This window comes from Chenopodium album, chromosome 10, assembly GCF_948465745.1.
Source record: "Chenopodium album chromosome 10, dcCheAlbu1.1, whole genome shotgun sequence".
NCBI classification, from domain to species: domain Eukaryota; kingdom Viridiplantae; phylum Streptophyta; class Magnoliopsida; order Caryophyllales; family Amaranthaceae; genus Chenopodium; species Chenopodium album.
The window spans coordinates 62,052,854-62,073,899 of record NC_137843.1 but is presented as its reverse complement, the minus strand read 5'-3'; the positions used below and the strand labels follow the sequence as shown (position 1 = coordinate 62,073,899).

General features: G+C 33.8%; 2 protein-coding genes across 2 annotated transcripts; both read left to right on the top strand.

Moving 5' to 3' along the window:
- Positions 1-628: 628 nt before the first annotated feature.
- Positions 629-4,525, top strand: LOC145564528 (uncharacterized). The gene is made up of 4 exons (XM_081624815.1): positions 629-765; positions 1,006-1,149; positions 1,969-2,084; positions 3,861-4,525. Exons 2-4 carry the CDS (start codon positions 1,042-1,044, stop codon positions 4,165-4,167), a joined length of 531 nt encoding a protein of 176 aa, XP_081480941.1. The 5' UTR covers positions 629-765; positions 1,006-1,041; the 3' UTR covers positions 4,168-4,525.
- A 7,300-nt stretch (positions 4,526-11,825) lies between these two features.
- LOC145565679 (bZIP transcription factor 53-like) lies at positions 11,826-12,317 on the top strand. The gene has a single exon (XM_081625602.1). It carries the CDS (start codon positions 11,826-11,828, stop codon positions 12,315-12,317), a length of 492 nt encoding a protein of 163 aa, XP_081481728.1.
- Positions 12,318-21,046: the final 8,729 nt, after the last annotated feature.

Here is a 21,046-nt window from a genome sequence, read left to right as displayed (position 1 = left end):
GAACATTTAGTGAGAGACAAATTGTGCAGCGGGTTGGATAGCTGATGTAGGTCATTTAATGTATAGTAGTATGGATATTAATGGTTGTAATATCTTTAGTTTGTTTTCTATTCTTTCTTCTGACACATTAGGAATTTCCTTCGCGAGGAGGGCTTCCTAGTGTTTATTTGTTCTTACCTTTTAAAAAAAATAAAAAATAGTTCTCTTATTAAACACTCTGTGGCTAAAGATGGCACTGGGCCGGGCCGAAACCTGGCACACCCAGCACGAAAAAAGCACGACACGACACGATCTCGTGCGTGTGGGCCGTGGGTCACCTTTATTTGGGAGAAACACGATAAGGCACGGCACGACCGGCTTCGACAGGACAAAACATGTTAAAATCAATGCAATTTTGCTTAGGCAAGCAAGCCCAACACGGACCAGCACAATGGCACGTGGGCCTGAACCGTGTACGGGCCAACTTTTTGAAAATTTCAAGCCAGCATAGCTTGACACAAAACTTATGAATCGGGCCTAACCCCAAAAACACGCGGGTCTGACACGAGGCACAACCCGGCACGGCTCAAAGCCATCTTTACCTGCGGTGGTCGTTATCTTTTGCCATTCCTAAAAATAAAATACTACGTAAAAAAAATTGCACCTTCAGCGCGAGCATTAAAAAGGGAAAGAGCACTCCTTTTGCTTGGTTTCTTCGGGCTGACCTGCAATCTCCTCCGGCGTACGGCAGCAGCAATTTCCCAGTTTTTTCTCTCCTCTTCAAAGGTAACCCTAATTTCTTTTACAATTAATTCCAAATTTCAAAAAACTAAACTAATTTATCTTCAGTTTTAGAATTTAGGGTTAAAATTCGAATCGTATAAATTAGACAGGATTTTATGTTTGCACTTGAACTATCATATTCTTAACCCAGATAAAGAAATTATACAGGTACAAAAATAAATAAACTTTGTGTAAATTTATGAATTTTATTTTGATCAATTGTATTTTATGTATCAATTTCAGGTGTGCTAATTAAAGATTCAGCTGAAAATTAAGATAATGGAATCATCTTCTGTAATCAGCCCGAATGATGTTTTGGAGTCTTTGATGAATGATGGTACTATTGACGCTTTGCGGTTGAAGATTATCAATCAGCTAAAAGCTAATGTAAGTGAACCTTTAATTTTCAAGAACCCTTTATTTATTTATTTTTTTTTTTTTTTATTCATGGGGTTGGGTTTACATTAAGCTTAATGATTTCGCTGCACGGTTGTTTTTCGAAAGGTTTATGTATACTAGGATATTATTATGAGCTTATTGTTGGATTGGTGGCTTCTATGATCATGTTAGGTTTTCTGTGTTAGAAGCTAGATGATCATTGATTCATTTCTATGTTAGACTTAGTAATGCCATGTGTTAAAATTACAATTTGGCATGGTTTGATCTGCGGAAAGTAATTAAAGGAGGGAGTGAATGGCTGCATGACCCTGTAGATGGATTGTTTGACATTCCATTTAGGCATTTTGAAAGATTGAGTTGTGGCTAAGCTAATAAAGTGTGTATCCGAAAACCACCATTTGTTGTCTGCCTTTTTTTTAACCCTCTTTTTAAGTGTTCTTGGTTTTGCTTTGCTTGAGATGATTGGATGGTGGTGCCTTGGCTTTGCCATCTAATAACCCGCCAAATGTTGTCAGGCTCTATGCCTCCTTGCTGTTATTGTGAAGTAATACACTCTGTGGACCCCGACTTAGTTTCCCTTTCCAATGGTTGTAATACTTGTAAATCTTGTGGTTTAGATGATAGCTTATATGCTTCATGAGTCATGACTCTTTGCTCTTGATCTTATCATCATTATTAAAGCTTCCCTTCTATATGGAGGTTATCATCATTATTAATGCTTCCCTTCTATATGGGGGTTATCATCATTATTATTGCTTCCCTTCTCTATGGGGTAATGGGGATTGATGAATGTATATTCTCTTATAGGAGGAGTTAAAGAAAACAACAATAACAATGGTGGAACAAAGCAAGGTTCTCAACACACCTGGAGCAGAAAAACAGACCAAAAGGGAGCTTTTTGATTCTCTTCGGCAGGAGCTTGAGTAAGTTGTAATGCTAATCCTGATGGTCTACTTAAGTCGTAGCTCAGCTTTTAAGTTGCTTTTCAGTTTTTTATGAGCAGCCTTGGTTATGGGGAAAGGTAGTTACTTCTATGAGGATGTCTACTTTCACAAGTCCTAATAGCTCAGCTTCACCTGAATTGGAATTAAAATTTTGAGTTTTGTGTGTAATTAGGTTTAGCTTTATAAGCTGTTGGCAAGCTTGATGATTTTTTACTCTACAAATTGGACTTGATCAAGATAGTGTCAAGCTGTCAACTAATCAATGTGATGAGTTGTTTCTTCTTTTGTGGGCTTCAAAATTATATGACTTTTAGTCTCACCATGAACCATAACTTTACTTTCTTTGAGAGCTAGTGTTATGTTTCTCACTCATCCTTTTAGTCAGTCTTTGTTTCCTTTCATGTAGTCAGTCTAGTATGTGCTTCTTCTGCAGAGTTGGTACAGTGTGTATTTATCTGAGTACCTTTGCTGACGTCCTACACAAGGTACCCATTACCTACTAGTCCTTCTACTTGGAGTGCCACTAAAATTTATATGCATATGAAATTTTGAATTTTTTTTTTCCTTTCTCTTTTAGGCAGTCAAATTTCCTAGGGCTGTAATACATATTGGAAACTTAGGAGAGCTAACTTGTTTGCCGTTGATTGAAGTGGAAGAAATGGGAAAGAAATTAATACCTCCCCATTATTAATTTTGTTTAGTTTGAAGGTGGAAAGAAATTTTAAATTCCTTTATAATACCAAGGTTCCAACCATTCCAATCTTTTTCACCTCCCTTCCTGGATTTCAACACACTTGTTCATCCTCTCCATCAATGTCACAGCCTCTTCTTGGCTTCAGTTCTTTCTCATCTGTAAACCACCATTTTCCTCACTCTTCCTGCCACAGCTGACAATGCTGCTCCTCTGCTGCTTATCTATCTTCAATAGTTGCTACAGTCAATTAGTCATTGCATCTGTTTGTCACAGTGGCTTGCTGCCACCCAACTGCCTTCCCTTGTTGTCTCCTTACTCTTTTGATCTGCCTTAAACTTGACCTTAGTAATGGATGGGAGTTATTTATTTGTAGTAGTATGGGAAATTGTATCGGATGGGGCCTATGGGTGAGAGAGAGGTTTTGGTTGTGGTTCTGGACTTCTGGTGGGTGATTCAGGATTTCAGGGTGAAAGAGGGGTATGGTTACTGTTGTGTGTTTAACGAAGAGTAGGGTGATGCAAATGTGGGACAAGGCAATAGAGACCAGAATAGCGGAGTGGTGGTTCTGGTGAGGGCCTGAGGGGTAACAATGGTCTTAGTTGTAAGGAAAGCTGGTGAAAAGTGTAAAATGGAGGGCAAAACCAAACAACCTACGTGGAAGACCATTGACACAAAAATCTCCTCTTGCAATCCTGTAACCAAACAGTCCCTAGGAATAATAAGGTTCAGCTTCAAATAGCTTGAATACTAGTGAAGTAACTGTTGACATGTAATTTTTACAATGATCAAGGCTATGTGAGCATTCTGTCCTATGCGACATGGGCTTATGAGCTTTTAAAGTATTTGGTGTTTCTAATATGGTAATTGGTTTCCTTAGAAATTTTGTTGGCAACATATTCTATTGTCAAAATATTGCAGAGCAGAAATTTTTTGCTCTGTTAGTGATGATCTCTTTGCTCTTGTATTTTGATGAATGCTGGTTGTCTTAACCTGTTGATGTTATTCCATCTTGTGCCGGCAGTGTGTAATTGTGTAAACATTGTGTCTCCTTGTTTTGGCAGAGCCCCTGTGCTTGAGAAGGCCTCTAAATCAGTGTGGGACTTAATTTTAGATGATAATGGTTTGGGGAAGGAAATTAGCGAAACCGTTGAGAAAGTCTTTTGCCGATTAAGTGGCCGTGAACCTCCTTTGTATCCTGCTTCAACCAGTGAGGCCCCGCAACAGGAGAGAGAACAGGATGAGAATCCGGCCTCTTCTTCGAAGAAAAGAAGTTTCAATGAGATAAATGGAGTAGAGAAAGTAGAGAGATCTGATGATGCCCCACCTGCATCTGAGGATAGAAATCCTGTTACTGACATAAAAACTTAATCAGGGTATGATTCGGATTAGTGTTTCAGCTTCTAATTGTTAGAAAATGGTTAGGCATGTAATATTTACTTGGTCTGGTGTATACTGTCTTATTGTAATTGAAGAGGGTTATTCCTCTAAGGGATGATCAGCAATTCAGCATTGTTTGATATAATAAATCTGATAGCTACATTTGTAACTTGATCTTTTTATCATAGTGCCACTACTGGATTGTATATGTAGGAAAATTTATACGTACATAACCCGTGAGGTAGGCTTATTACTGTATTGCTAGGTTGATCTGGATTTAAATTGATTTCAGGGTTAGCCGGATTGGTGCATTCAAGATACTGAATATAAACGACTCAGCCAATCTGGCCATTTGCTCATGGAAATTGAACTCTAATCTTGGGCCTATCATTTCAAACTTGGTTTAAGGCCAGTTTCGGGTCAAGTTGCAACTGAACATTAAGCAGATATGACCAGACTTGAATGGAGTTTATTCTAGGCCTTCTAGCCTCTAGGCAAGCTACCTCATAGTCCATAGATCAGATTTATCATCACTCATCATTGAGGCTTAAAAGCCAACATAGAACCTTTGCCATTTTTGAGCTTTTATCAAACATAGTGTTGAAGGTTTGATCTCATTTTCCCTCATCAACCCTCACGGTTTTTTGATTCAGTATTTGCAGGCCAAACATTAGTAACGGATTGTGAAATCATCGTCTTATGTTAAATAACAACCTTCAAGAAATCAAGAGATGAGATCATATAGTCCTCTGTGCTGGTAATGGCATAAAATGGTTAAAAGGGGCATAGAATAATGTAGTTTTTGACTTGACAAGCCAACTTAAAAGATGTTATCAAATAGTTTGATCTAGTGGTGATAACCTTAAGGTTGTGAAATTAAATCCCACTAAAGGCACTTTATAATTGAAGAGTCTTTTACTCTCTAACATTCCTCCCTAAGGGATCTTGCAAATCTAACAAAATATTTCAAGAATTTTTTTTTCCTTATATACGAATAATATAAATTACTGCATCAAACATGGTAAAAATTTCTAAATTTGATCATCAGTAAACATGGTAAGAATTTCTTGATCAAAAATTCACAATATTAAAATTTCATCACTAAAGGTAATGTCGGCTTGTTTTCCAAAACATAATTTTAGTGCACGATTAAGACCACGTCCAAAACTTTTTAATTAAGGAACTTTTACAAGAATTGCAACTCAAGTGACGATGGAATCGCACAAACTCGTAACATTTTGTTGATTCTTTGATTTTGTTAAATTACGGTACATGTCTCCCTTATATACCTTTTGACATTGGGTCGTCACTGACCATATGTAAACTTTTTTAATGTTTGAATGTATCATCTATTTGTATTTTCACCAAGCAAGGAGTAGTAGAAGTTCCAATCCCCTTGTTCACTTAATGGTCTAAAATTTCGAGAATAAATTATTAATCAGTTTATGTAAGCTTAGAGTATAAAATATATTTATGACCTTTAACCATCAAGTTAAACTTTTGGTTGAGATGATCTACTAATATGGTATCAGAGACACCGTGACACAAAAGTCATGGATTTGAATCCCATACATCCCTCCCAATATAAAACATATTTTTAGACCTTAACCATCAGCTTAATTCTACAAATGTCACGGATTCGAATCCCATCCATCCCTCCCAGTGTAAAACATAGTTTTGGACCTTAAGCATCAGCTTACCCTTTTGGTTGAGATGGTCCATTAACATAAGCCATAATTTTAGCTTACTGATAGAGTTTGTCGTTATGTTACAAGGAAACAAGAGGTAGGATTAGTGGATTACTCTCCTTTCAACTCTCACCTATAATAAGTAAAAGACTTATTTGTGAAAAAAAAAATACACCAACGTTTCTCCTCATACTGAACACAACCAAACAACGAGGAACAAAAAATAAAAATTACTATTTGTGAAAAAAAGCAGTAAATCTGACATAAATGACCTAATTCTACAAATGATGTAAGCTTTTACCTTAAAAATGAACATATATTTTTCCAAATAAAAGTGGAACAAAAACAAGCATAGTCATTCAACCATTGTGATCACGGAACTATCTCTTGTATTATTGTATATTAAAATGATTGCTAGTAGAAAGAGAAAGTAGTAAATTAGTAATGTGACGTTTTTGAGGAAAACTTTCCAATTTTTCAATGGATTGACTGTGTTGAAGTTGACAACTTGTAGTTATAATTTTAAAATAAGCTTTTTGTATAAGAATATATTCTTTCTAGAATTTATATAGGTGAATAAGGGAGTGTATGTACGTAGACAAGAAGAATCCATGGTTTTGATTGTTCTTATCCCATCACTTTTTAGTACATCATTCAATGGATTTGATGCAAGTTATTATTTAATTAACGGTTCAGATAAGAAGATATAGTAAAATACTATCATAATGTTCTTAATCAACTATACTAGTGCTAATCATTAGCCAAATTAAACATTTTGTAATTCACATAATGGAATTAGTTTGATGATGTTTACGTACAATATATTGTATTTTAATGAATTGGGTGAATGTCAACTAAATCTGTTAATAAAGTTGTATAGAAGTTATGTTAAAATTTTCGATATCAATTAAGCAGCCTAAAGAATAAAATAAAAAAGAATGAAATTTCTTGTGAGTGTCCTGAAGCCTGATAGATTAGAATGATGTTAAATTTATATATATTTATAATCTATGTTATAAATGTTATCGATAATCTATTTGTTTCTTATCTTCTAAACAATATAAGAAATGTGGACATCTATCTACACTAAACTAAATTATGAAAATAGCTAGACATGGTAACTTAATAATATTTATTCAAAGAAAGCAGATAAATAGTGTATAAGTCAAAGTTAAAGTGATGTAAATATTAGAAACAGAGGGAGTAATCGACAATAGTGAACGTGGGCAATTTTTGTTTGCATCATGCTTCTATTATAAAATGCAAAGTAGCTAGGTACATCACTCGAACTATCGATCTTCATCTCTTAGGAAATCATCGGGTTAAGATAAAATTATTCTAAATTTTTATCTATATACTGTTGTAGTCTTAGGCTGCTCCTAATTGAGAGGACTAATAAGTCTTTAATGTATCACGGTCTTTAATTTGTGCATAATGTACTATTATACTCCTGGAATTGTTGTCCACTTGTAATCATCACAAATACTTATTAGAATGTTAACTTGTTTTAATTTTCTTAATTACACCTACTTGTATACTATAATTTTCATTATTGTATGATTTTTCTCTAGCGTATTTAAATCTACCATATGTGTTTAATTTCAATTTAAGTACTTAAACTAATAGTATACTCATAATTTGAATAGGGTAAGTCTGAGAGATTGAGACCAACAATTGCTTATATGAAGAGTGAAAAAACAACGGTAAAAAAATTAAAAAACTAATTTAAGAAAAACATGAACTAGTCATAAAAAAATTACAAGACTAAAAAACTTAAAAGATAGTAGAGATACCAACTCAAATTTCTCTAAGTTGGGGTGAGCTTTTTTTTGAACTAATTTTTTGTCAATTTGCTACTCCACAAGGTACTGATTACTAGACAACAATATTTTGTTACAATATAACAATAACTTAACAATTTTATGGTTTCAAAGTTTCCAACGATTTTGTCTTTGTTTTCCTCACATCCTCAAAGAATGAGTAGTTGTTGTCTTGTTGAACACTGACGGAAAATAATTAATTAAAACAATAGTATGAATGGTATTTCACATACATATATGTATACTGAGAGGGGGGGGGGGGGGATAACACACAACAAGGTACACAAGCACATATCAACATATATAATTAATAAATTAAGTTTTAAAATAACTGTAAGCTTAGATAAAAAAAAAATAGCAAAAAGTAGAAAGATTAAAATATGATAATTGCCGCTTGGTTTCAAAAAAAATGAGGAAGGGGTGTAGAGGTTTTTCAATTCTTTCCAAATGCAATGGTCAACATGTTTATGTAACTTAACAAGTGTCTACGAATAGTCGTGACTTGTGAACACTTGTTAGATTATACAGTGTTCTGGTCAAAGTATTTTATAACTTAACAAGTGTATAAATTAATAAATTTGTTTTTTGAAATCCAAGGAATTCTTTTTAGACAAATGTAAAATCAGATTAAATTTTGTATATAAAAAGATAAATAAAATATTTGGCAAATTAGAAGACTTAAAGTGGTTATCCTTTCTTTGCATTGTAAGTTACGAGTAGTAATTCTTGTAACTCTTATGTTTATGTATGAACTTATCTAATCATGCTACTCACGCAACTATGAAGCTAAGTAACAATTTGTTTGTTGGATTGGTATATTAACATTAAACAATACAAAATTGTCACAATTTACATGAACAAAAAGTCAATTTATTAATTAGATTAGGATACAGACAAAATAGGTCGTCTCTACTAGTATAATCCACACTTTGCGTTTTAAAATTGGTTGTTAATCATCATGATGCACAACGTCAGATCTTAATTTTCTAAAATTGTCTCTATATTATTATTTTTAATTTTTTTTTAGGAATTCTTAATATTGTCCTTGTTAGTAGTCTATTACTACCATTAATTAAGATGTACTCTGTATTACTAGTTACTACGTATTAAACAACACAAATCCTAGAGAAACAAAATTAACAAAGTCTAACCAATCATTGTCATTGAACTAACAAGATATACCGTACAATATTGTACGTCAAAAGTTTAAAATTAACAATTAGGAAGTTTGTTGACAATAATCATTTTATTTTAGTATGGTAAAAGTAAATAGTTACTAGCTAGGAGCTCGGGGTATCAATGAATAAGATATTCTATTTAGAACTAGGTGGTTAAGGGCAATCAATCATTAATAATAACAATATACTAAAAGACACACATCAATGACACGTGTCATATTCTGGTGTGTCTTTAGATTTTTTTTTTGAAAAAAAAATTCTATTTATAAAACAAATTAAATCTTTCTACAATTGCATACAAATTAAAACAAAAGATTTTGATACAAATTTTTTTTTTTTGGAAAAAGATTTGACATAACTTTCCACAAAAAACATATTGACAACTATGACTAAAGCAAAAAAAAATAATATTCTTAACATAATTTGTGACATATGGGCGATATGGCCTTTTTTTTTGGAAAGACATATTATATACTACATATGTTTATTACAACAAGATTATATATTATTTTCCTGATTTTTTTGTAAAATTATGTAATAGAAGCTACAAGCTTAAGTAATGAAATACGAATATCAAATCAACAAATGATACTTTTGTCATTTCTTTGAATAATTTATGATTAAAATTTCAATCAATTAATACTCTAAAGATACTTTAATAAGATTTGCCAAAAAAGACACATATTGATTATTCTTAGTGTGATATTTTCCTATCATTTTTGTTGTTCTTTAGCATTTAATTGATATGAATATAGCATATGAAAGTCAAAAGAATTAATAGTGTTAATTTTAAAAATATTTATTAAAAATTACCGTGCATGGCAGAGGACCTAATCTAGTTAGCTGTTTAAGAGCTTGCCCAAGTTACTCAATTTAAGTAACAAATTGTGTTACTTAAATTAAATGACATTTTATGTAAATATTGCTTATTCTTCCTCCTCCTTCGCTCATTTCTCATTTATAAACACAGGCCCCAACCACCATAATTCCCGGCAGATCTATCTAACCATCACCATCATTTCGCTGCCACTACCGTCACCATCATCTCGCCGCCACCACCATCATCTCAGTCTTCTTCTTCCCGTCTTCTTTCCTCAACAACGACCCCAACGCCGCTCACAAGCCTCGACTCCATCATTTTTAGCGTCCTTGCCGATCGATCAAACCACAACGACCCTAGTTGTAAAGGTGTAAATTAGGGCCATATCAACCCCTTAGGGAAAGCTTATACTTTGCAGTAGCACTTTTCAGCCACCATAGGTGGTGGTGGTGGTATGCAATTATGTTCAGCGGCGACAAAAGTGTGATGATGGTGGTGGTTGTGATGACGACGGTGGTGGTTGGATGGTTGAGGTAGAAAAGGAGTGAGGAGAGAGAAAGTTGAATGGGTTTTATGAAAAAGTCAAAAGTACCCTTAATAATGCTAATACAAATTACCAACTTGCCCTTTGAGTAACAAATCATGTTACTCAAATTGAGTAACTTGAATTTCATCGTCGTTTAAGGAATGAGAAATGATAGAGTTAGACAGAGTGAGAACTAGGGGTGCTAATTGCCTAATCGAGTTGGGCAGCTCGCGAGAACTCGAACTCGACTCGAGTTTGCTCGTGCTCGCTTGAAACAGCTTGAAACTCGATAAGTGTACAAGAAATTCATTAATTTTCTATTCTTCTATCTTTAAAAACAAAAAATTACATTGGCACTTAATAAATTTAAATTAATACACTTTAATTGAAAAAAAAAAATTATATAAAGAGAAGAAAATATATAGTCAACAAAATGCTTGAAATTCAAGTGACCTAAACCTTTTAACGAGTAGAACAACTCGTGATCGGCTTGAAACTTAACGAGCACGAGTCGAGCATCCCTCTGCTTGTGATCAATTCACTCGATTTGCACCCACTAGTGAGGACCATTGATGGGTACACTTATATTGTATTATAAAAATTTAAGAGATTTCCAAAAATAAAAGGAAGTTTTTCATTAATAAAAAAGGTTAATAAGGCATTTGTAGCATTTAAGGAGGGATTATAACAAACATATTCTCATAAATCAAGGTTTCACGGTTCTTGAAATGTCACGTGTGCTCAATCATGCGCAATAAATTAAATAGTTACCGAGGAAATGTTAGCTTGTTAGGAAACATAATAAAAAATATCTATAGTTGTCTCATTTGGAAAGCCATATTAGTTCCAAATGAAAGATATTCACAAATCAGCCTTACATTTGTCCAAAAATGAATCCCTAATATCTAAGAACTGAGATCAATAATAAAAATGTACATACGTACATGAAATTACTAGTAAAGAATATCTAAAACCATCTAAGTGTAAAGTCGATAGTAAACCTTTGAAACATTTTGGGAATTAACTTTGATCATACAACTTCTATCCATTCATAATTCGCCTTACACCATTTAATGGTACTCCGTATTATTTATTTATTTATTATTATTTTTTTTAAGAATATTATTTACCTATTATAGAACCCTTTTTTTTTTTAAAGGATAAGGAAAAAAAAACAAGGGGGCAAAAACGTCATATTATTGTTCCTAAGAACACCTAAGGACTTGCCCATGGACGATTTTTTACCATTCTCATCCATTTTGTTTCTCCTATTTATACCCCTTTTTCAAGATAACTTCTCACCAACTCTCCCATTTTTCCTTCCTTCTTTCTCTCTCCTATCTCATCCATTTTCTCTCTCCTATCTCTTTCGCTCTCTCTCTCTAAAAAAAATAAAGTCCCATGAATATTAACAAAACCCATGAAATAATCATCTAAAAATCTCTCTATATGAAACACATAACCTTATTACGACGTGTTCGTCTTGCTCAATCTTTCTCCGTTGTTTTTCTCTACTGGTTTTACGTTTTCTCAGAGATAAACTCGTTTTAAAACCCCATTTTTTAAAATAATTTTTTTAGATTTTTAAAACTTTTTTGTGATTTCTTTTTTTAAAAAATGAGAGCGTCGAAAACCAACATAAAAAGCGACGGGAAAAGCTCGTCGAAAGCAGTGGTAAGTTCAGGATCGTCAGGAGGGTGTAACAGCATCGACGAAAAAAAGCGTCGAAGATTGGATTCAAACCGCGAATCGGCTCGAAGATCAAGGGAGAAAAAGCAGAAACATTTGGACAATCTGCTGAAAGAGGTTAGCGGATTGGAATTACAAAACAAAGAGATAATCAACAAAATTGATGGGATATCTAACGTTTTAGGTGGGTTGGATGATCAAAACAATGAGCTGAATACGCTGAAAGATAAGCTCGAAACGCGATTGGATGCATTGGAATCAATCATAGAGATTGGAAAGGTTGTCAGAGGATCGTCTTCTAATATTAATTCAGCAGAAGAAATTAATAATTGTCATCCAATGATGAAGCCTTGGCAATTGCCTTGCCATTACCCTTCTCTCCCAATTTTTGCAACTTCTTTTAAGAATTTTAATGTTTAAGGGTACTTTTGGGATTTCGTTGTTGTTATCTTAGTTTTATCATTTTAGGGGGTTAAGTTTTTTTTTTGGTTGTTTTTTTAGGTCTTGGACCGTTTTTATGTGTTTTTTTTTTTAATTAATGTACTTTTTATTTAGTCAAAGTTTTTGTTAAATGAAGTTATCTAATTTTCTAGTTATATTTTGTGTTTTTTTCCTTTCTTTAGTTGCTTTATTTTACAATTTACTCCGATTCGTATTAATTTGACTATTAAATTGTTCTCAAACTAGTCACGTTGTATACTCATACCACCAATTTATAATACTCGTATATGTTCTCACCTTTTGAATTCAAATTGATAAAAAAAAATATAAATAATGATTATCTTCAAAACAATGTCCATAAGTTTATTTGTAGCCTCTTAGGTCACACTCTTTTCATTTCATTTTGAACTATTTTAAATTAATATATGATCCTAATACAATGAAAATTAGTTCAGACTCACTTTTTAACAAATTTATCAATTTAGTGATAACATAAATTCATATTATATATAAGAAAAGTTCTATTTTTTTTTTTCAAAAATGTCAAATACTATATTTTGTACGATAGTAGAAACTCTAGAAAGAGGTACGTGAAAAGAGAGGGAAGAATCCTCGAACACTATCAAGGGATCGCAGAGATAGAGAGAGAACATACAACCAATTGGTTCAATTCATTAGTTCATCTAAAATCTCGTGTGTCATATTAGAGGAAGAAAAAATGGCAGCTTAAAATATGAAAGCTAGCTCATCGTATAGTTTAATAAGTTGATTATATTAAAGCTGTCAAAACATATTATGTGAGGTGAAATACTCTTGAACAATTTACAATCTTTTTTTTGGTGAGGACGCAATTTACAACCTAAGATATTATTGCTGGCATGCTTGTGAAGATAGAGAATTTAATGTAGGTTGATTTGATTTTAGAATATATTTAGGTAACAATCTTGCAGAAATAGAAAAGAAATAAAAAGCACAAAAGAAGAAAGCTGAGTAGGCTAATTATTATTAAATATTAATAGTATTAATCTTAAGAAAGGTTGTTTTTAATTAAATTTTTATGATAATGTAATCCTAGAAAAATGAGGTAAGAGGCCGAAATTCTACGAAGTATGTCATATAATTTAACCAACCTCTAAAGCATTATTTATCGATCTAAAATTAAACATTTTAAAGTATTTAATTTTAGGCCAATCTATTTACCTTGATTTCACTCTTGTTATAGGATTAATAAGTTTGGAATAGCAGATAGGTTAAGGAAAATGAGTTTTTGATACAAGTAATTAAGTTAACTTTAGTAAACGTAAAGCTATTTAAGGTTAATTTTAACTGAAATACGAAGTAAGATCTAATAAGTTTTGTTACATTGAGATAAATTTAAATTAACTAAAGTAATCACACCTTAGATAGCCTAGCTGTGTTGGATACTTGTATGAGAACAAAAGGCCCAAAATGTATTGATGCAAAGTAGGTCAATATAACTAAGCAAAGCTTTGCTGGAGAATTTTACTTGTGTGGACGGATTTGGTCGAAACTTATCTTGTGACTTTTCGAACCTCACCAATTACACTTGTTTGGGGAGTTGGGGTAGGGGGATTCACTTAACTCCCCTCCTTTACGCTAAAACGTTGACCTACGAAGTTGGACTGACTTAACGTGAGAAAGGTGCTGGTTAATACGTAGGGTCTTTCATCTTACTTTTTTTATAAAAAAAGTAGGCAAATAAAAATTACTAGGTCACAATCCTCATAGACAGAGGAGGACTGGGCCTGATTCTTGGTAAACTATTATAATTAATTAGTTAATAAACTTAAATAACCTTGTATTACTTATAAAATATTAGAACATAGTGATAGTTTAAAGTGAGAGGCAAAAGATTCAAATTCCAGCCCCTTTAATATCTTTGGTCAAGATCCGCCACTGCTCATAGATACCACCAGTCCACCACGGCAAAAGTTTTAAATTGGGTGGTAATAATTTCCCTTATTATTTTTAAAAAGATAGTTTTGACAAAATTTTCTATTTTATTTAAAAGTGGAAGATGTGGGATTTATTACTATAAATCGAGATTAATTGTGAGGCCCAGAAATATGTCTTATACTCTATTATTAATCAAAGCAACTATAGAAAATCAATCCATTAATTTTACAAATTTGAATCACTCCATATTCTGTATCATAAGATCATAACTATGCCTCATGCGCACACATGCAATAATAAAAAAATGGGAAATTATCAATGGTACACCCGAGCTTTTGACTTTTCTCAATGGTACCATTACTATATTTTTTATTATCAACGGTACACCCGAGGTTTCGACTTCTTAACTAGTGTGATTAGGCTGTTAATGAAACGTTAATAACATTCTAATTATACAGATTTAGGTCATTAAATGCATAAAATGTCTAAAATACCCCTTTTTTTTTAAATATATCCCACCAACTTTTCCCTCACAAATTCAAAATCTAAGCACTATTACCCACCAAAACAGGTAATTCTCCATCTTTTATATAAGCATCCGTCACAGTACATCTTCATTCTCAACACCTCCCTTATTTTTTATTTAATTTTTTGGTTTTGATTATATGGGGGGTTCTTCTGGTTTGGCTTTTCTTCTTTTGGCAGCAAGATTGGAAGGGGCATGTGGATTAGGAATTGTTGTTGTTATGTATTTGATTTTGATAGTTGTTGCATTAAAGTGAAGTAATCTGTGTTGGCATTTTATGATATGTAATGGAGTTTCGGTTAAAGTACTGAAATAGAATAAATTTGGTTAAAGTATTGTTACATGTTGCTGCACTCCCAACAATGCCTTCTAACAGAGTGTTACCTACTGGCCGCTGCTATGAATGCAAGAAAATCTCCCAATCCTGTTCTTAGATAAGCAAATGAACCACCTGCAACAGGAATTTCTACTGCAAATTCTGTGTAGCTGAAAACATAAAGCATTGCGGAGAAACCTGAAACCAAATAATAAGACATGACAGTAGCAGGTCCATCATCATCATGAGCTTCTTTGCCTGTTAGATCAAAAATTAATGATATAAATTTCATTTAATTTGAACATATTTCCACCTGTAATAAGGCAAAATTGAAAGAAAATTTCTTTGAAACCCAAACATTGTCATTTCCATACCAATATCAATCCAAGTACTAGGCTTACATAAAATTCTGACAGCAAACTAAACATAGTTTTAGCAAAAAAAAAAAAAAAAAAAAAAAAAAAAAAAGTTATAAAAGCTAACAGAAATGTTGAAGGTGGTAATAGTATTTTAAATAACAAAAAAACTTGCTAGAAGTTCAAACATTTCGGAGCTATTCAAACTTGAGATTCTGACTGAGATAAGCTAACTGGCTGACTCTGCAATTGTGAGGCTGTTAGAATTGTCTGAGTAGCTTCCTTAGCTGACTTTGATGCATTGGATTGATCTCTTACCCTTGGATTCTGTATCACAACAGGCTCACTTGCCTTTAACTCCTTCCCAGTGAGCCCCCCTTTACATGTTCTTAAGTTGTGTCCAAAGCACCCACAGTTAGAACATTTCACGGTCTTTGATCTTTTTCCTGGTTGTTCCTCACCTTCTTCTCTTCTTCTGTTCCTACTAGGTCTTCCAATCCCCCTCTTCATCTTTGGTGGCTCTATAATTCTCCCATCTTCACTTTCTGGCCACTGGTCTTGATCAGGAACAGGGTTTATTCCAACACTGTAAGCTTGCTTGTATGTTTTAACTGAGTACCATGAACTTACGTACTCATGTGGATCTAACTTTCCATCCACTAGTGCTCTAATTGCATGCCGACATGGGATTCCTGATAGTTGCCAAGCCCCACATGAACATATTCTCTGGTTAAGACTTAGGGGGAATTGAGACTTTCCCTCATGTATTTCATATTCCCCGGGCTTTGACTTATAAGCCTTGCAAGTTGAGCTAGCTTTGCCAATTGCCTTCACTAATTTTGCAATCTTCGGGCATATGTCATCATTTTTCCAACTCATGGCATTTTCATGTCTTGTTGCAAGCCTAACCATGCATACTCTTCTGATCCCTACATTGGAAAATAAGAAATTGGTTTAGTTAAGATCAAAATAATTGGTAACTACAAGAATAGAGAAGTATTTTGACATACCTTCAAGTAGAGTTAACACAGGTCTGCACCTGTCTATCCCAAGTGTTGAGTTGAAGCTTTCAAAAAAATTTGAAGTATTTGAGTCATTGCACACATTGGGATCAAACTTGTGCTTGCTCCACTTTGATTGCTGACCCAAGTCTGCAAACCATTTCATCAAATCATCCCCTCCTTCCTTTTGAAGCCTTTCCATGGCCTTCCTAAAGGTGAAAAATGAAGTGGCATTGCAAGCCCTCCAGAATAATATGTACTTAAGTGGACCAGGGAAAGCCTTTTTGTAATTCCTACTCAAATGCCTACAGCAGTATCTCCTGTCTGCTTCAGGCCACACTTGAGTCAAAGCCAAGTCCACTCCCTAAGACCAAAAAAAAAAAAAAGTGATCAAAACACTTGTGTGATAACAATGAATAAAATGAAATTAAATGTTAGGCTAAATTTTTACCTTCTGCCTATCTGAAATTATTGTCCAATCCTCCCTTGAAGACTCTTTGACAATGTTTAGCAAATGCCAGAAGAAAAATGACCAGGTCTCTTTATCTTCTTGGCCCACTATGGCATAAGCTATTGGAAATATCTCATTATTTCCATCTAATCCAACAGCTGTCAGAAGGATACCTCCATAGTTTCCTTTCAAATGTGTTCCATCAACACCAATCAAAGGTCTGCAACCCCTAAGAAAGCCCTTCCATTGTCCAGTGAATGAGATGAATATGCTACTGAATAACAGCCTCCTATCTATGCATTCTGTCTGAGTCCAGGCAACAAATGCTTTTGACTCTGGGTTAGTATATTTCACAACTACAGCATACATTGGCAGCTTAGCATAGGACTCATCATGTCCCCCAAACAACATATTAATGACATAATTCTTCAACCTGTATAGAGTAGCCTGCTTCATATAAACACCAAATCTCAGAAACAACAATTCATTTAAAGCCTTTCCTGGAATGTTAGGATTAGCTCTAATGTCCTCCATCACTTTATTAGCTGCCCATTTCACATTACATATAGGGTTATATGTCTCTAACCCCCTGCAAGTATGAACATTGGGCCATATCTTCTTAATAGCCCAGGTTCTACCATCAGGCAACTTGCTAGCATGCAACCGCCAACCACAAGCCTCAGAGTAGCAAATAATAGTGTATCTTTTGTTGTCCGCAGCCTCAACATTAATAGCAAACCCCTCCTGAATAGCATAATCCTTAATAGTGTCCTTCAAATGTATCTTGTCAGTGAATATCATCCAAGGCCTTAACTCTATTTTGCCGAAATCCCTTTCTTCATACAGCTCTCCATTTTTATACAAATGCTGGAAATAATCATCATCATTATCATCATCTATGAAACCGTACCATTGAGAAGGTTTCCAGTTATCCTTCACCTTAGGAACTTTCTTTACTCCCTCCAATTCATCTGCAGGAACTGGACCTGTAGGTATTACCTCACCATAAGAATCTGAACCCTCATTTACCCCTGATGCAACATAGTCATCACCACTCTCATCATCATCATCATCCTCCCCACCAGAATTAAAACACACCTTCCTCCTAACACTGACATTAGTAGGCTGAACCTCACTCAATGTATTAACAGGTTGCTTCTTAATACCCTTCCTGAAGGCAGTGCTTCTAGGAAGTCTTCTATTAAATACAGAGGATGAAGTTGGTTTTTTAGCATTAGGGTCAATCTCAGTAGGTTGGGAAGCAGAATCGTTTTGCTGAATTGTTTCAATGGGGGAGAATCTAGGGCTTCTCCTAAAGGGTAAGGATTTAAATGCTGTGTTTGGTGAGATAGGAGAAGGGGGTAATTTCTCTCCGGCCCTTGCGTTACATGGTGCCTTCCCCTTACTTGATTGCCCCTTACTAGACTTCCCCTTTTTCCCTTTAGAGCTATATATCTTCTCTAAAGACTTTTCAAAGGCTTTTCTACCTTTAGTGTACTCCTTACTAGTTTGCTTAGCACTCTGATCCTAAAATTCTGCTTGTAGTTCTGACCAAGTATAATCGGTGCTAATGTAAGGATCATCTTCCTCTGTTGGTAGGTCATCAAGAGAAGTGGATTTAGGATTGCTATTCCTCCTAGGTGTTAGTTTATAAACTACAGATTCTGGTACTGAAGGTGGTACTTGATGTTGATTACCAGGTGATGATGGAGGTGGTGGTGGGGGAGGAAGATGAGGAGGAGGAGCTGGGTGACCACCTGCAACAGCTTGTTTGTTCCTGAACTCAATTACTAAGTCATTGATAAAATCTGGTTCCTTAGCAGTGCCAACCAAGATGCATATTATGGGGTCGTTAGGGAAAGTTCTAAACAACCTAATTAAGCCATCATCATCTCTAATAGGCCAATGTTTCTTTTTATAGGCATAATTAAAGGTTGGGTTCACAATATCTACTGGAGGATCCAAACTACGTAATCGATCTTCAAATTCAATACACAAATCCATTATGTTACACATATCAACATCTACTTCAATGTCAACATCATGACCCTTATACTGAAATCTCAACACTTTTTTATCATCACTCATTCTGCAAAATCACAAAAAAAAAACCTATAATCTTTCAACATGCACCAAAATTCAAACAAAAGTAGCAACATGCAGTTAACTAAAACACCTAACACATCCACAATACCTCCGGCAGCAATCAAGCATTGTAATTCCAACAAAATACTCATCACTTATACCAAAATTCAACCAAATTGCATAATCCATACCACAATTCAACCAATTCGCATAATTATACCAAAATTAAACAAAAATCGCATGATCCTACCTAAAATTCAACCAAATCGCATAATTCATGCACATAATTACACTAAATATTGCAAGATAATCAAAATAGTTGAATATAATTTGCATAATCATGAAATTCACATAATTTTGCAAATATGTAAAACAATTACTCAACATATTCACTCGAAACATGAAAAACATACAACCTTTTTGCTTTTATTTAATAGTGGAAGTGATACATACCTGATGATCCACACTTATCCCCTTTTCTTTGCTTGTAATTGAAAGATTTCTTGCCAAAACACCCTAACTATCTTCTTCTTTAATTCAACGCAAGAGAGCTGATTGAAACAGAGGTGAATGCAGAAGATGGGAAGTCCAATCAACATAAATACCAAAGGAAGGGATTAATTATGGCAGGAGGATATATGAGGTGTTTTTAAAAAAAAGGGGGTATTTTAGACATTTTATGCATTTAATGACCTAAATCTGTATAGTTAGAATGTTATTAACGTTTCATTAACAGCCTAATCACACTAGTTAAGAAGTCGGAACCTCGGGTGTACCGTTGATAATAAAAAATATAGTAATGGTACCATTGAGAAAAGTCAAAAGCTCGGGTGTACCATTGATAATTTCCCTAAAAAAAATTAAGAAACTTTAAGTTTTGAGTTCCTCCTGTTTAGTGAAGTCGAACAAATGTATTAGCATTCATAATCAAAATCTCATAATTATATGCAAGTATATATTATAATTATAATTATGATCTCGTACCATTTTGTACTCGGCCGGTCCAAAATTTTGACTTAAAAATAGTAACACCGTATTAATATTCGATTGCATGCTAAAAATACGGCGTACCATATAACTTTTCTAAGCTGTTTTTACTATAAAAAGAACACCAAATGTTAAACCTACTACCCATAAAATTTATAATCTCATTTGATTTAAACCTTTGTTAATTACCCTACTTCAAAAATGGTGAGACTAAGCAATAAGAAGTTGATTATAGTCTTTTCTTTAGCTATGCTCTTGATAGCTAACACCCTTATAGCCCATGCTGATGATGAAGACAACGATGATGGTAAGAAGCATCATAAAAAACACAAGAAGAAGCAAGATGACGACGACGACTGTAAAAAGAAGAAGAAGTCGGCTTCTTCATTAATCACACCTTTCTCTCCGACGAAGACGGTTTTTTACGGAGTATTGACTTTTGCTACTGGAGCTATGCTAATTTAATTAGTTATCTATATATTCTTAGGGTTCGAGATTATGTCATTTAGATACCATGTTTTTAACCATATAAACTATTTCAATCAAAAGTTTAAATTGATGGTTATATGTTATATAATTTATTACGTATTTATACATATTTACAAATTACAATTGTGTTTTTCCTTACCAATTTTTTAAATTAAAAATCATACTAGTATTTTCCTTGAACTATCTTCATTTTTTTGCAGTATTGCTTATTTGCTTTTTTCATAATCCAAATGTCTAATTTGCACTTTTGACTAATATTATCATTGATGAAGTTAATTTCATTACACTATTAAAAAAGCTAAACATTGATATCACTCAAAAGCACATTGAAACTTATGTAACAAACTAGCAACTTTTTCTGAAAAGTCCAACACAAAATATAGCAAATAAAACGAGACTAGCAAGTAGCAAATTCCATTGTTCCAAACTTCCAAATTTCCAATGCAAATGAACTACTTGAACATTGGGCCCCGTTCAGCCAGATTGTTGGGCTGCACACTCATCCTAATTCCCTCATTATTATGATATTGTTCCATTTGAGCTTGTGGCTTGTTCCGATTTATTGAAAATAACTAAACTG